General features: G+C 35.1%; 1 protein-coding gene across 4 annotated transcripts; it reads left to right on the top strand.

Annotated features, from left to right (window-relative positions):
- Nucleotides 1–496: 496 nt before the first annotated feature.
- LOC128991447 (uncharacterized) lies at nt 497–16,161 on the top strand. 4 transcript variants are annotated; one of them, XM_054414354.1, is made up of 5 exons: nt 497–560; nt 8,466–9,021; nt 10,073–10,199; nt 11,694–12,009; nt 14,278–16,161. In XM_054414354.1, the coding sequence occupies exons 2-5, from the start codon at nt 8,538–8,540 to the stop codon at nt 15,064–15,066; spliced, it is 1,716 nt and encodes a 571-aa protein (XP_054270329.1). In that variant the 5' UTR covers nt 497–560; nt 8,466–8,537; the 3' UTR covers nt 15,067–16,161. The 4 variants fall into 4 exon arrangements, with proteins under 4 accessions (XP_054270329.1, XP_054270319.1, XP_054270311.1 ...); XM_054414344.1 differs by lacking the exon at nt 497–560 and adding an exon at nt 577–753; XM_054414336.1 differs by lacking the exon at nt 497–560 and adding an exon at nt 577–759.
- The last annotated feature ends 489 nt before the right edge of the window (nt 16,162–16,650 follow it).

Genomic DNA, 16,650 nt, shown 5'->3' with positions numbered 1-16,650 from the left:
TTCCTGTGAGCACACTGTTAGCACAGTTTTTTGGCATGGTTTAAAGATCTGTAGCTGAAATGGGCGGGCTGGGTCATTTTATTACCCTTACCATTTAGGGGTTGTTTGTATAGTAACGGGGGTGGCACACTATTTTTTATTATTGATTCCTGTGAGCACACTTTCAGCACAGTTTTTTGGTATGGTTTATAGATCTGTAGCTGAAATGGGCGGGCCAGTCGTGATTCTGGCCCGCCCAAATACAATTGATTATATCATAATTATTATAAGAGCACACTTTTTTTTAATAGCAGTTATAAAGAGCACACTTTTAGCACACTTTTTTGTATACATTAAAAAAAGTGTGCTGGAATGGGCGGGCCAGCTTCACGGTACTGATACTGTCCTGCCTGATGCTCGCTCCAGATACCTGTCTCAAGTCTCAACGACAACGTGCTCCTTCCTTCGTTTTGTTTTGTTTTTGTTATCTTATCTAAAGTTGGTGTTGTTGTTGTTAGTTAGATTTAGATTAATAATGAAATGATTGCTTTAGACAGATGACGTAGAGTGAAGCATAGCAAGTTAGTTCATTCTTGATGAGAATTCTTAAAATATGCTTGCCAGTCCCCATGCATTTAAATAAGTCCTATAATATATAAGTAGTAATCTATCTTATCAGTTGAGCTCAAGCTCATGGGTTTTATAAATATTAGCCTTAACCCACCTTACGATTAGCAGGTGGGGGCCATACTTCCTCTTAAATAAGTTGGTAAGGTGAAGGTGAGTGGTATACCAAGCTTTCTTGAACTTATTGGAATATGGTTTAACCCCAGAGTTATTTCATATCAAATCAACAAGGTAGGCCACTCAATCTGACCATCTTAGATTTTTATGATTATCATTTTAGCCTTTAATATGATTTTGCATGGCTGTACTAAGTTTATGCCCCACATTCATATGATTAAAACTATCAATAGGTCCTATATCGATTATTTAATTTGATTGTTCAATCCATTATTTTATCGATTTTATAACTAGCCTACTTTTTTCATTGTTGATAGGTAACTTGTAGTTTGTATTGAAGTATTTTTGACAAAAGTTATACTAGGCTATACGTTATTGAAATTAACTGTTTTAACTTAAGTAAACTTAACTAAAATAACTAACCAAACTTGCTGTAAGTTAACATTTCAAAATTCTGTTTGATATCCCCCACATGCTTTTTCTGTTATCAAACGGGGGCTGCACTTTACTATCTGTCCTACACAAATACCATAGGCTATAACTTATATTCATTTGAATGAGTGTAGGACAGATAGTAAAGTGCGGCCCCCGTTTGATAACAGAAAAAGCATGTGGGGGATATCAAACAGAATTTTGAAATGTTAACTTACAGCAAGTTTGGTTAGTTATTTTAGTTAAGTTTACTTAAGTTAAAACAGTTAATTTCAATAACGTATAGCCTAGTATAACTTTTGTCAAAAATACTTCAATACAAACTACAAGTTACCTATCAACAATGAAAAAAGTAGGCTAGTTATAAAATCGATAAAATAATGGGTATTTGTTTACTTTAGGGGCTTCTAACGAATTTTGAAAAAAATGTTATTTTCTCATTAATTGGCTTATTTTGAACACTTTTTACATTTGGCACTTTTGGGGCAAATGCCTTTTTCACCCTAAAAATCGCGTTTGAAAATTGCAAAAAGTGCTAAAAATTTGAGTGGTACTTTTACTCTTAATGTGTTTTTACTATTACCTAGGACCTACAGAACTGAATATAATCCAACCTAACTTTATCTAATCTAATCTAACCTAACCTAACTTAACCTAGCCTAACCTAACGCAACCCTACCTAACCAATGCTTAGATTAGCAATATGCCGAAAATAGCGAATTATTAGTTAAACCAAGGTAAGGTTAGGTTAGGTAAGGTTAGGTTAGGTTAGGTTAGGTTAGTTCAGGTTAGGTAAGGTATGGCTAGTTATTAAGTTATTATTTAATTTAATTAGCCTAAAATCACCTGAATATTTGAAATCTAACCTAACCTAACCCAACCCTACCTAACCAATGCTTAGGTTAGCAATATGCCGAAAATAGCGGATTTTTAGTTGAACCAAGGTTAGGTTATAATAAACATAACATCTGCTTATTACTACAATAATAAAAACACATTTAAAGAAAGGCAAGGGGGGGGGAAACCTGATTTTCAAAGTAAAAATGGCAATTGCTGAAAAATTTTCGCGATTTTCAAACGCAATTTTCAGGGTGAAATATCCGTTTGCCCCAAAAGTGCCAAATGTAAAAAGTGTTCAAAATAGGCCAAATAATGAGAAAAAAACATTTTTTTCAAAATTCGTTAGAAGCCCCTAAAGTAAACAAATACCACTCGGTCCAGTTCAATCCGATTTTGTCAGTCATAGAGCCTTCGCCGTAAACAGTGTTTGTGAGTCGATGCATCGAAACAAATCACTACACAAAGTGTGTTATGTGTCGACACATCGACAAATAACACTCGGAGGGTTAAAAACAGAACTATTTTTTGGATTAGCCTAGTAAACCTTCATTCCATTTTGGTATTTGTTTACTTTAGGGGCATAACATAACACACTTTGTGTAGTGATTTGTTTCGATGCATCGACTCACAAACACTGTTTACGGCGAAGGCTCTATGACTGACAAAATCGGATTGAACTGGATCGAGTTAGGTATTATCGTTTTATTTTACAGATTCAGAGCTTTCTCTGGAGGTCTGTCTCTAAGCGCTTTTCATTTTAGTTCCGAAAATATTGTAGCAGACAGCTGACGTGCGTAACTTATTTGTAAACAGCTTGGTTAACCTCGCAGCGATGGTTGATGTGTTTTATTACGTTTATCATTGTTTTAGTGTTAAAAATCAAAAGTAGTGATATAACTTACGTGGTGCATTATAAGAAGATTTAAGTGATTTTGAAGGGCTGGTTGATGATCCTGAAGAAGTAAGTAGTGATATTGATGTAGGCCTAAATTATCAGCCAGATTCCTAGCTATGGTTAGGCTATGCATTCTTAGCTAAACACTGTGTACTGAAATCCGTTTCTTGCCCATAACTTATTTATTTGCAAATCTACTTCCTTATATCAGTACTCTAGTTTTCTTTAGAGTAAACTGCGTAAAATGCCTTCTGGGCCGTGACAGACAGACATAATTGAGATAAGACAGCTTTTCAACTCCTGTATAAAAAGCAAAAATAACCAAAAATATGTTTAATTCTGAGCAATGTATAGACAAAACTGTTAGCCTATTTTATTTATATAGATTAACTGGGTTTGAATTTGTAAAATCTAAGAAATTTATAAATCTTCCTTTAGTTTTACAAATAATAGGCTACTGGGTGGGGAACAATGTTTCACATTTGATGTGTAACTCATTAAGGGGCGGTTCACGAGCTCGGGACTATCGTAGTCCGAGCCCAGAATCCGGAAATAACCGGTATTTGGGCCGCGACTTAAAAAATCGGGTTCACGAGCTCGAGACAATATAAGCCGCGGACCAAACTGATAGGCGGCACACAATTAGTGCAGGGATAAAACCCGGTTTTAAAAGTTGGGTTCACGAGTCCAATTACAGATAGTCCCGGCTCTGATCATTAGTCCCGGTGGGTTCACGAGTCAAGTCCGAGCCCAAATGAGATGGTTCGGGCCCAAAAGAACAATGGTGTTTGGTCTCCAACTCAGACCTGGTAGGAGGCAGGTTTAACGTGACATGATGCCGGTTTTATCTAATTAGCTCCTTTATTTTTATTATTTGTTAAAAACTAATGTTTAAATATGGTTCCTCATTAAATTCCGAACACTTTCATTACCCACAACACCATATTTAAAAAAATATGTAAAAATGGTAAAAAGGATCATAAAACATGAAAAAAATCATCAAACAACTTAAAACGACACATAAATTATGCACGTAACAAAGTAGTATCATAACAAAGATATTTTACTGATAAACCCCAAGTTATTACAATTTTAACGAGAAAATTATGTGTAGAATATAAATATAACTAATCAGCCACAGTTAAACCATCGTTATCTAATAATTATCAGAAATGGTTTTTTGACGTGGGAAACATCAAGCAAACCGTCAGTCGTTGAGTACGGTTCGCGGTATATCACCGTCTTGTGTTGTACTCACTGGTCGCCGTGTGTATTAAATATGACTATGAAATATCTACAGCATACTGTATTATGTTAACAATTATGTACCATCACTCCACTACCTCGCATAGGACCAGCTCGTTATCATGACTAAAACCCTTTTATGACTTGATGAATTTAAAGGTAGATTAAAATGTTCCAAAGATGCCGTCAATGAGTCATTTGAGGCGTTCACTCAAAGGCACGGATTTCCCGACAGCAAAATCCATAACTGTATTCTAAATTGAAAAAAAATGTTAGTTGCACTAATATTTTTGGCTGATAGCACTTTTCATCGAGAAACTGGTGATTTATTGGATGTTAGTAAAGCTTGGATGATAGCTATTTTTTTTTTTTTTTTTTTTTTTTTTATGAAAGCAGAACAAATCAAATTTTTAGTTTGAAACTATATCCAAAAGAAAAAACAATGTTTTCCTAAATATAAACGTAAATTAAAGACGTTTTTGTAAATTAAAAACCATAGCTGTTAACATAACTAATATTACGAGCTAACTGCAGAATATTATTTTCAACATTTTAAAGTTAGATTATTAAAGAGTGTAAGAATAACGGAAAGAATATTCTTAGGTTACAGCCACGATTAAATCCAGCACAAACATACAATTTTTATATCTAATAATCAGTACATCTAAAATACATTTTAGTTTCAATAATTGTGCCATTTAAATAAGTTTAGTTACAACTATCCTATCAAAAAATCACCATCCTAAATTATCGGGCATTTATGCAAAATAGGAATTCATCCGTTTATAAATACCCGGTTATTTTATGTCATGCATCTTAATTAAATTATAATAATGCACACAGAAAAATATATTTCACTAAAGACTTCCATTATCTGATTCCATACAAACGTGGATTTATAAATCAATAAACTTAGATAGATTATCATAGGCGAGCATTGGGACAATTAAATACGAGAAAAATTATCGTTTTGAACATTTTGGTCCAGCCCTTTTTCACGATCATCCTATTGTATGGAAGTGCGTATGTCAACAGCAGTGGCTTCACATGTGTTTCCAGACTGATGTTACTGGTTGATACCAACGTCTCAACGGAAATTCCCTGCGAATCCCTGTCATTAGGCTCCGCTACGGATTTGGTCTCGACCTACACTGGGCCCGGCTTCCACATCATTAGGCTCTGACTCGTGAACCCATTTTTTGGTCGTCGCTTATATAGTCCCGGACCAACGCCTGGTCGCGGACTATGAAGTCCCGAGCTCGTGAACCGCCCCTTATGGTGGGGGCTGGTGCTCAATTGGGGGGGGGGGGGGGTGCATCATGAGTCTAGGGGGTATGGGCACCCCTGGTTCAAGTTATATTATTAATTGGCTGGGCTCAGACCATAGGATGTTATCATTTATTCAATAAATTATTGGTCATCATCATTGCCCAAATTAAAGCCAATTAATCCCCGATCGTGTTTTTATTATCATTGATGTTAAGTTAAAAAGGTTAATCTTAAACATCACAAAAAGAGAGAACCGTAGGTTAGCCATGAACAAACACTACTGCTAGTGCGTTACCTACGCTCACCAAAATAAAATTACTTCTAAAAAGGTTACTTCACCTTTTAACAAAACTAATAAAATCAAAAATAAGAATAACTAACGAAAATTATTGTCACGACTAACAACTACGTCCTAGGTTCCCTGAGTTGTTTCACCCGGGTGTGACGTGGGGAATATCTCAGGTTTAAATCAATTTTAAGTGAATAATCTAAATAGATGGGTATTAATTTAAAGAACACACAACGGGACAGATATCACGGGGCTGTTACGCCCGTCACTAATAAGAATCTTAATTTGTCATAAGTAGTGATGTTAAACTGAGCTTTTTCGCCCGCCCCTAACAATATATTTAGTAAAAATATATATAGTGTGAAAGTCGTGTGAACTAGGATTTGATTTCGTTGACAAGGCTATTCCGCCCGTCACCTAACAATTCAATTTAATACAATAATAAAATAACCACTATAATTATGAGTGGCAAGTGCAGAGCTAAGCTACTATCGATGGACGTGAGCTGTTTCGCCCGTCCGCTAACAATATAATTTTAATACAAATACTGTAGTAGACCCCTATTAGTCTACACCAAGAAATAATTGAAGCTCAAGCCACAACTAGCAATAATACTGAGTAGTCCTGTTAAGGGTTTAACCTATTTAGATTGAACTTTCGTAGCCTAGCCAGCCTAAAATTTCCATAAAAAAGGAATGACAAAAGCTATTACCATAATAATTTTAAATTTAGAAAAATTAATACCGGAGTACTTACTGTTCAATATCCGAAATAGGGACGATGACTATGTTCAACCTTTACTATACCACTCTGTGGGTTAGACCAACGTGGGTTCCTGCCTTAGTTTAGAGGGAGTAGAGGAGAGAAGTGACCAGCTACACGCCGGCCGATCGAGTGTCGGTTGATCCTAGGTCCTGGAGAACTCTTGCCCTACCCCTACCACTACGTCCTTAAAGACGCTACTAGTGCGGCGGGTGGACGCTGCCAGTAACATTTCCCGCTCTAATTTAAAATTTAATATTGGTCCCATTTGGGACCTTACAACAGTTTATATATGTAACAAAATTCAAGTTTAGAATCTTATCTTTCAAACAGTATAAAATTATTCCATTTACAATTGTTTTTAAATATTTATTTGTAGTTAATCAAAACCTTACAAAACATTACTATTATAGTCGCTGCCACTACATAAACCACCGACCGTGACTATTATTATAGTGGCGCTGCCAGTTGGAGGGTTAAACAATTTGGAGCTAACCCCTACCAAGGCCACACTAAAAAAACAGGCCGTAATGCTCGTCTAGCATGATGTCACGATAGAAGATGGCAATGACATAATGTTTACCGTTTGTGATTAGCTGCTTGTTTTAATCTTTTCATCGAAAACAAAAATATAACCTTAATTACGTCATTGCCGTCTTCTATCGTGACGTCATGCTTGACAAGCATTACGGCCTGTTTTTTAGTGTGGCCTTGCCCATACCCCCACTACCCCTAAGGCTATTAAGATGTTGAAAATTAACTATCATAACTGTAGCCCTTCATATCTCAGAAGGTTTTTGCAAACTGATTTCAAATAGGTTACCTCAAAAAGTTTAAAATCTAAGAGGGGTGCAAGTTATTTTTCTCCAAAACTGCCTTGCCACTACAGCGTTCGCCCATTGCCAGTTGGAGGGTTAGGGGAGCCTGAATGGGAAGTATAGTCGACTTTCATATAATTTTACTGGTTTTGATAAAACCAAACAGTTGACATAAAGAGAATAGAAATTAGACCACTAATAAAATGGCAGCTAAAAATGTTTAACAAGACACAGGCTATTAAAAGTAATTTTAATTATGAACCGGTTTTTAAATCTTCTATATAAGTATAAAAGAGGATGTTTGTATATATATATATATATTTGTTTGGCAGTGATAAACTCAGACACCGCTGAACCGTGTAGAATTTCATGGAATAGGTTTATACACCATCAATTTCGTGATCCGTCCAATCGGCTCCGCCCCAGTGGCTCTGGAGTTTCCTATGTTAACCTTATGAGAAATTGAATTAATGAATCTTAACAGCTGTTTCAATTAAACAAGTTGGTTCTGTTCTATGATGTTCAATAGCATTAAAGTTACAAGGATTACCAACAGGGTGCAGCACTATTATTTCTTTTACATTTATGACAACAGCTAATTTGCAACCAAAAGGTGAGTGAGCATAGCGAACGAACTTCAACCTGGAGGTGAGTTAGCGTAGTGAACGAGCTAACCTGAAGGCAAGTGAGCGTAGCGAACGAGCTAACCTGAAGGCAAGTGAGCGCAGCGAACGAGCTCCAACCTGAAGGTGAGTGAGCGTAGCGAACAAGCTCCAACCTAAAGGTGAGTGAGCGTAGTGAACGAACTTCAACCAGGACGTGATTGAGCCATGCGAACGAGATCATCTTGAAAATACTGTCATTAATAACCATGAATGAAAATAACCATTAATAATTAAGCTAGCATAACCTAGCATTAATATAAGAGCAATAATAAAGAATCGGTTATCCTTTGTACTATATGTGTTTCATTAGTTGTACGTATTTTAATTTAGTTATAAGCACTTCATATACAATTACAATTAAACGTTACGGTACTTAAATTATAAATAGTCAAAGGCAAGACAACGTCTGCCGGGTTCAGCTAGTTATTAAATAAAGTAACTCTCTCTCTCTCTCTCTCTCTCTCTCTCTTTTTCTGAGTTCATTTGCAGTTTAATTTCTGGCTACTGATAATTTTGTAATGTTGTAGGTTGAAGAAGCCAAGTTAGATGCAGAGATACTGAAACACCCTCCTCAAAATTTTCAAGGCCGTGGTGTCCAAATGGAAAATAGAGGCCTCAGGGGTTCCCGATTTGGAAGAAATAGAAACAGTTGGTGTTTCCAATTTGAAGAAAATAGAGGCACTAGGGGTTCCCACTTTGAAAGTAATAGAGGAAATAGGGGTTCCCGATTTGAAGAAAATAGAGACTATAGGGGTTCCCGATTTGAAAGAAATAGAGACAATAGGGGTTCCGGATTTGAAGAAAATAGAGACTATAGGGGTTTTCGATTTGAAGAAAATAGAGACAACAGACGTCCCCAACTTGGAAACATTTGTATCAATAGGTGCCCCCAATTGGAAGAAAATAGAGACAACAGGAGAGATAACGGCAACAACCAGCTTAGTGAAAAAACTGATTTTAATGAAGGAGTCAACTGTTCTGAAAGTTGTCCTCCGAAGCACGACGACCGCCCAAATAAGGATGAAGATTGCATAAAGACATTATCTAAAGATCAAACGAACCAGGACTCAAGAATGTCTGGAGGTCAGTATTGAGAAGTGTTCTTAGATTGTTTATAGGTAATATTGAGATGCAGTAAACTCTTGCTAAGATAGTGTAGGTAAACCAGCCAACACAACTCAAGTAGTAACTCAAGCTACTTGACTACTTGTAGGTAACTCAAGCTAGTTATTTAATATCTGTGACCAAAGCTGTTTTCTTTACTACATACACTGCAACAATTAGTCTTGTTTTAGTAGCCGAAAACTGGCAATGTATTTAATCAGAAACCTAATCATTGGTCTCAAATTTAAACTAGCTCATTTGGCTACGATGGGTGCTCATCACAGTTCTTAATTACTGTTTTTATTTTGTACTTATTTTGAGGGTACAGTAGAATCTTAATTATCTGGCCGGCCTGATTTTGTAAAAGGCCAGAACATTTAAATGATTGAATTGAACACACTTAACCACTATAACACAATGCTATAGCTCTAACATCGTTGAACCACTACAATCCAATGCCTGGGAACAATGTCTGACAATGTTTGAATGTTATGACAAAAATAATAACAAATAATTGCAATGTACAGGCAATAACCCTTTTTTATGATTGGGTGGCGAGTGTGCTTGTGTGAAATTTCTTTTTCGTCTCCTAACTAACGTTCTAGTACTGTGGTAGACCTAGTTCGTTGTTGCACAAGATGATTTATTACCTACTATATATTTTAATAATTAGATATAACAAATTGAATGAAATAATCATATTTTTCAAGACTTTACTACAGTAGACTCCCTCTTATCCGAACACCTTTTTAACCGGACATCAGTTTAACCAGACTACACTCCTCAGAAATTACATCTCTTTAACCAAAAATTTTATCAGCACATTGGTTTAACCGGACTAGATCCGCAGGAAGTGGGCGGTACTGAAACGACTGTTCTTGTGGGAAAGATTTTATGTCGGTTTAACCGGAAAACCCGTTATCCGGACTGGCCTCGGTCCCAAGGAGTCCGGATAAGAGGGAGTCTACTGTACCTGTTTTTCTTCCTGTTTACTTCAGCTCTTGTTAAATATTATATCATGTCTTTTTAGGCATTATGAGACCAAACATCGTCAAAATGATTCCGGGTGACTTATTTTCCGCACCAAACGACTTTGCTCTTGCCCATTGTGTGGGACAAGATTTCCGCATGGTTAGTGGAATATCTCTGAAGTTCAAGTAAGTAATAACTTGTTGTTCAAAGGTTTATTGCGGACATTTTACATCACAATGGTAAAAAACAATATACGTTTTGGGATCTGCAATCTGATCCTGTCATCCCTCAGGTGAAAGAAAACTTAACGGAAAGTAAATAAAAGAAACGTCTTATAACACCTAAAACATATATTTACGCTTATACCGTTACTCACAACACGGTTAATTTACAAAAAAGGTGGTAAGTGGTGATCGATTTCGATTGGACTCTCCGTTCATCATCAGACCCAATAGGCGAATGTCATTCAATACCCAATAGAGATGGGTAAAATATCTGGGTATGTAAAACTTCAGGTGATGACCCACACTAATATTGCATTCTCTCGCTGTGTTGCACCCATCGAAGTAAATAATACAACTGGAACACTGGGTAGATAGGAGGGAGATGTGGGGTAAAAAGCGCGCCGTTTCGGCAACCTTTCCCCACCACCATGAGGGACCCTACTCAGTAAAGTCAGTTCCTCAAACCATGCACGGTTGTTAATAACGCTCCTGGCTGCAATACAATAGGTTGACTGCAGTTATATTTATATATTTGGAATCTGCATTAAATTAAGAATCTGACAGTATAAATATTATCTTATTTAAATGGTAATTCGAAATATTAAAAAAATTGCACCTTTTTTGGTTGGATTTTTAAAAATTTTTGGTCAAAAGCAAACTTCAAGCGATAAAATTGTAGCTAATGGGATGATCTTCAGCATATAACAATTAACCAACCAATTTCAAATAAAATTTCTCAGTCGTGAGTAATGGAGTAATTAGTAGCGCAATGAGGTTCTTTATAAATTGCGCTGCGGGTCCTCCCTGGTTCCACTGATCTTTACGTTTACAGTAACTGCAAGAAACGTTTGTAGTATAATCAATAGTTATATTAAAGACATTTTTATTACAGGATACACATAGCTAAATACTGTATTATCACCTTCTTGGTAAACTATTTACATACTATATTACCGTAAATGGTGTAAATTAAAATATAAAATGTAGTCTATAAGATATCCACATACAGGGACAGGGACTGGAAATCCCCCTTTGTTTAGTAACAATGAATCGTTCACTTTCAGCTTTGTTTGGCAATTATGTAATGAGAAATATAAAATATAAAGGTTCAGAGCAAGTAATTAATAAGGTCATAAATACTAAACCTACGAAGTGTTTGACGTAAAGGCAATAACAAACAATTGAATTGCATAATAAATTTACAAATCAAATTGTTAGGCCCATAAAAACAAATAAAAGGCCCATTTATTGGATATCAATATATGTTTGCACAAGTTCAATATATGGTTGAACCATACATTTTTCAGTGTAAAAACATTTGCTTGGGATATTATACTCTGAAGCAAACACTATAGCAGGATCACAATCTTAGTAACTGAAAGTTCAATTTGTTTAAACATTTAAGCATTTAGGATCTCACATTTTGTCTTTCTTTACTCTCATATTTTTTTTCAGGAATGAATTCAAGAGAGTCGGGGAGTTGTTGGACCAGAAGGTTTCAGTTGGAGGCTGTGCTCATCTTGATGTGGATGGACGGTTGATCTTTTATCTGGTAACCAAAGAGTTCAGTAATAGTAAACCCCAATATGAAGACCTTCATCGCTCATTGATAGCCTTGAAGGAGAAGTGTCTCCAGTTCAAAGTGAAGAAGTTAGCAATGCCACTAATAGGCTGTGGGCTGGACAGGTTGGACTGGTCTAGAGTGAAAACCGATATCAACCAGGTGTTCTACAATACCAATATTGAAATCCAGGTCTACGACTTCAAAGTGGTGAGTGCAAGTGTTTTGGATTGGAGGTTGAGTAGATTTGGTTTCAGATAAACACTTTGTTAATTGCATATGCTAGTCAATTTAATCATTGAAACAGTTTATCCGAGTTTGTGTGATACTAGGTGCTTTGGCTGTGCTTAGCCACGAGTGTGGAATGCGGATGAGAATAATGTGGTTCTTTCAATATATAATGTAAAAAAAAACAGTTTATTGCACAGCATTGATTATCGAATCAAAACTCAATCGTACTTATTACTTATTTTACTGAAAATATCTTTGGCTTATGCATTAATTAGCAGTTTGGCAGAATTAAAACTAAAAACATAATCGTAATGTAAGTACAGTAGAACCTCTTTAATCCGAACCCCTGTAATCCGAACGTCCACTAATCCGAACGCCTCATTGCTGTACTATGTACACAGTAAAGTAGTTCTTTATTGTATACTGTATTTATTGAGATACACACAGTAATTATTTCAATTGTAATGTACAGTACTGTTTATTCCCTATGTTTACTACTGTATTAAATAAACGCTGTATTTTACTTTATAAAGCATTTTTCACTTTTCCCTAGCTATTGTTATGTAAAAACAATATGTTCTGTAATTCAAACTATTCAATAATCCGAACTACCCCCGGTCCCAATTAGTTCGGATTAAAGAGGTTCTACTGTATAAAAATTAATAGTAAAAGCGATCAGTTTAACCTTTGACTAATTGATACAACTAGACATTCCATCCCCATGATAAGCGAATTTCCCCATAGGGAAGTAGCTATTACCGTAGGTCTCATGGTAAGACTTAAGCCCGGGACCATTTTACTCTTTCGTTTTGATGTCCCCAGAGGCCAAAAACGCCATTTGTTCAAACTTTTATATATGCATATATAGATTTTTATAGATACCTAAAATATATTTATGTGTGTCTGTGTGTGTCCGTAAACGTGATAACTTGAGTAATTTTTGTTCAATTTTGATTAAATTTGGTTTGAAGGTGTAAGACGGGATAAACTTGAATGAGTTCGTGAACCAGCATGATCGGACCATGGGAACGGGGTTTTGCGGGGTGTTTTATTGGGTAAAAATTGGGTTTTCTCTATTTTGACCACCTTTGACCATTTTGAACATTTCCCGATTTCTCTCCAAACCATTTTAAAGAGACATTATTTTAAAGGTACCATTAAAAAGACAAATGATTTAGTAGCCATATTGGAATTGTTTTTGTGTGGTTATTAGTTACGGGGAAAATTAAAAAAATTCTTATGTAGGATATTGTAAAATATTGTAGTTTGCTTGTTTATTGATATATTTTAATCAAACTTGGCAAATTCATTTATTTTATACTGAGCTAATAATATTTTACAAAAAAAACTCACTTTATTAGCATCCCTGTAGCAGAAAACCTAGGTACTCGTTTAAAAACCTAATGTTATTTAAATAGATTTAATTGTACATCAATTCAGGCAAATGGAAATTCGCTTATTCGGCAGGTTTGCTGCGGTGGGGGTATTTTTTATCAAAATGGTCATGGTTGATGTGAGCCACCTACAGAATGCGTTGATCTAAACTACTGATTTTAGTCGAATGAATATACAAATGTTTTTACTGAGCCAAACTAATGGAATAACTTATTGCGAGAAATAGATACTGTTATGACCTGCCAACTTGGACAGAAACAAAAAAATGAGGTAGAAAACAGCATTTTAGACACTAGCACCATTGACTATAAACAGAACTATGCAGTTCTGTGTATAGTCAATGCTAGCACATTCTGTCACTGACTCACATAACTATGTTCTTTTTAGTAAAAAATTGGCAACAGCTGGTCAATGTACAGGGGATGTCTACTAGTCTACATCATTATCCAATAGTCAGTAGTCAATGGTTCCGCTCGAGTAAACAAACAAATACCAGTACACTTTGATTAACCAAGGTTTTTGGGACCGAGATTACCTTGGTTATCGAGGTAAAACAGTGATTGTAAAGATTTTTTAGTTGGTGTTACAGTAACACTAAACCAAATAATATAAAGTGTGTCAATGGTATTACTCCACCAACATAATAATGAATCCAAATCTTTGAATTCTTGCTAGGAGAGAAAACTAATTTAAGTTCGCAAGGTATTTACTGGTATTGAAAATAGCCCTTTCCTCTGCAGTTTAGTAAAAAGCTGTTTTTGGGTCTGAAAATATAGTATAATATAAGCATTAGTCAAAATTACTAGTTAACTAAAGTAAAATGTAAAACCAAAATTGTTATTTTCTTTTCAGGAAAACTCTAAAACTAGGCTGAAGAACATAACATCATATCTGCAAGAAATTATAGAATGTCCAGTGTGTCTGGACACCATCAAAATTCCATTTAAGACATGCAGCAGAGGCCATGGGGTTTGCAACTGCTGCTGCGAGAAGTTAAAGAATTGCCCAACATGTGAAGCTCCTTTTACAACAGAGAATCCTGTGTGTTTGAAAAACCTTCTGGAAGCCATACCTCGTCAGTGCAAGTACCATGAAGATGGTTGCCAAGAAATTTTAGAACCATGGAGTGACCATGAGGACTTTTGTGGTTTTAGACCTGCGGAGTGTAGGCAAAGGGATTGCAAAACTGTGATTCCTTTGATAAAACTGGTGGATCACTATGAGAAAGAGCATTGTGGCTCACTTCATAAGTACAAACCAAATTCATCCGAATGTTTTTCTTTCCAAAACTTGAATCCTGATGAATACTATTTTGAACATCTGCCTATCTTTGTGTTTGACAATATATTCTGGATTACTCAAACTAATAATTTAAACCAGAAATATTTTGAAATTAAATTTGAAGCAACTCCAATTGGGAAGTTGGAAAATGAATATTTTGTTAAAGTAAAGATTGAAAAGGATGATTTTTTACATGCATCTACATTGAAGGCTTCTATTGTAAACAGTTGTGAAAAACGGGGGGAGAGTAACTCAGATGACGAAGATAATTGGATGAAGATTCCACAGAGGGCCTTATATAAAGTTATAGATGAAGGAAAATTTGAATATGAATTGAAGTTTTTTGAATGCCAAAAGTAAAATCTCCTTACGAACTTGGCATGCAACTTGTTCAAATATTGATTAAGTTTTGTGTATGAAGCTTTGACATTTCAGAGTTTCCTCCCTAAGCTGGGTTCAATACCAGTCTCTTCAACAAGATAAAACTTGAACAATCTATAATGTTATGTATTTTATTTTATTAGATTTTTAAGGCTGTAGTTAAATTTTTAACTATGTGAACTGGTGATATGCTGTTATAATGGAGAATCTAGTATAATACAGTGCAATTAGCAAAAAAAAAACTGTATAAATTCAATATCCAAAGTGAAAGGTTATCGTATGACTCAAAACTGTTCCATATAGTCCCCGTATTGTATGATAAAAAGTAACACGATTTTGTGCTTTAGGTTTGGGGGGAGGGGGGCTTAAAGTTGAAAAATCTGTAGTTTTTTATTGTTTATATCAAATATTTCAATAACTTTTGCGGTTTAGCGCAAAACATCTTATTTACAAAAATAACTTATGATGAATTATCCTTATCGATAATAGTTCCTCCAAACCTGACTCTCAAAATGTAACTTTTACGATACTTTACAGGGACTGTTAAACAGTTTGGAGTAAAAGTTAGCTATCACTTTGGATTTTGAGGTTAAGGTCTAATTGTATTGTACTCATACCAGAGAAAGCAAGTAAAGTACTACAGTATGACTTAACTGCGAACAAATATAAAATGGACGAAGTGTCCTTTACACTGCCTTAATTAAATGATTTTGTAATTTTGAAGAGTGATATCATAGTGTTATGATAGAGAAAACTTGGACAATATTGTAAAGAATTTTAAGTGTGCAATTTCAAATAAATGTCAAATATCTAGACCTCATATAAGTGTTGAGTATTGTATCTGTAATGTACAGATAATGTATGTAAGGATGACCTAATGATAACTGACATTACAATTTTGAAAGAGTTAAATATGAGAATATGGTTTCCTTTCCACATATGTTCTTAACTACATGATTTTGATGCAACAATGAATAACAAGAAAGCGTTTCTTGATACTTTTTTATAAAGCTTTTTTTTTAAGATATTGCGCTAGTTATGTATTTTAAGTATTTTGATAACTTGGTGTAATCTAAAAATATGAGACTCAATTAAACTTTACTTGATTGTGTTTTGAAATATTTTTTACCTTAAGTGATTACACCTAAAAAATCTTATAGTATACAATACATACTTTTATCTACAACTGTTTTTTAAACTAGCCATTTCAGTTCAGTTCTTAGGATTGAAAAGATTCATTTAACAGCATCGTTTTTTTACTTAATAACACGGGTAACGGACCAATGAAATTCAAGGATTGAGAGAAAAGAAATAGAATTTGCTTCAAACTTTTACTAATGTATTGAATTTACAAGATTATCCAGAAATGGGCTGCAATCAAGGATTTGGTAATAGTAATGGTAATAGTGGTAATCAGCTGTTTAACAATATAATTGTTAACAATCGGTGCAATTAGTGATTGGTAAAATGATTCGTTGCATCACTGTCAGTGGCAATGAGAGGTTATAAACATAAACATAACCTCTCTTACAAGTTTTGAGCAGTGATTTTTAGTAATTAAAA

This window comes from Macrosteles quadrilineatus, unplaced genomic scaffold, assembly GCF_028750875.1.
Source record: "Macrosteles quadrilineatus isolate MER2022 unplaced genomic scaffold, UCM_ALF_1.0 Scaffold_1__1_contigs__length_201487025, whole genome shotgun sequence".
In the NCBI taxonomy this organism is placed as follows: Eukaryota; Metazoa; Arthropoda; class Insecta; order Hemiptera; family Cicadellidae; genus Macrosteles; species Macrosteles quadrilineatus.
Note: the sequence above shows the minus strand (reverse complement) of the source record. Positions and strands in the feature narration are given on the sequence as shown.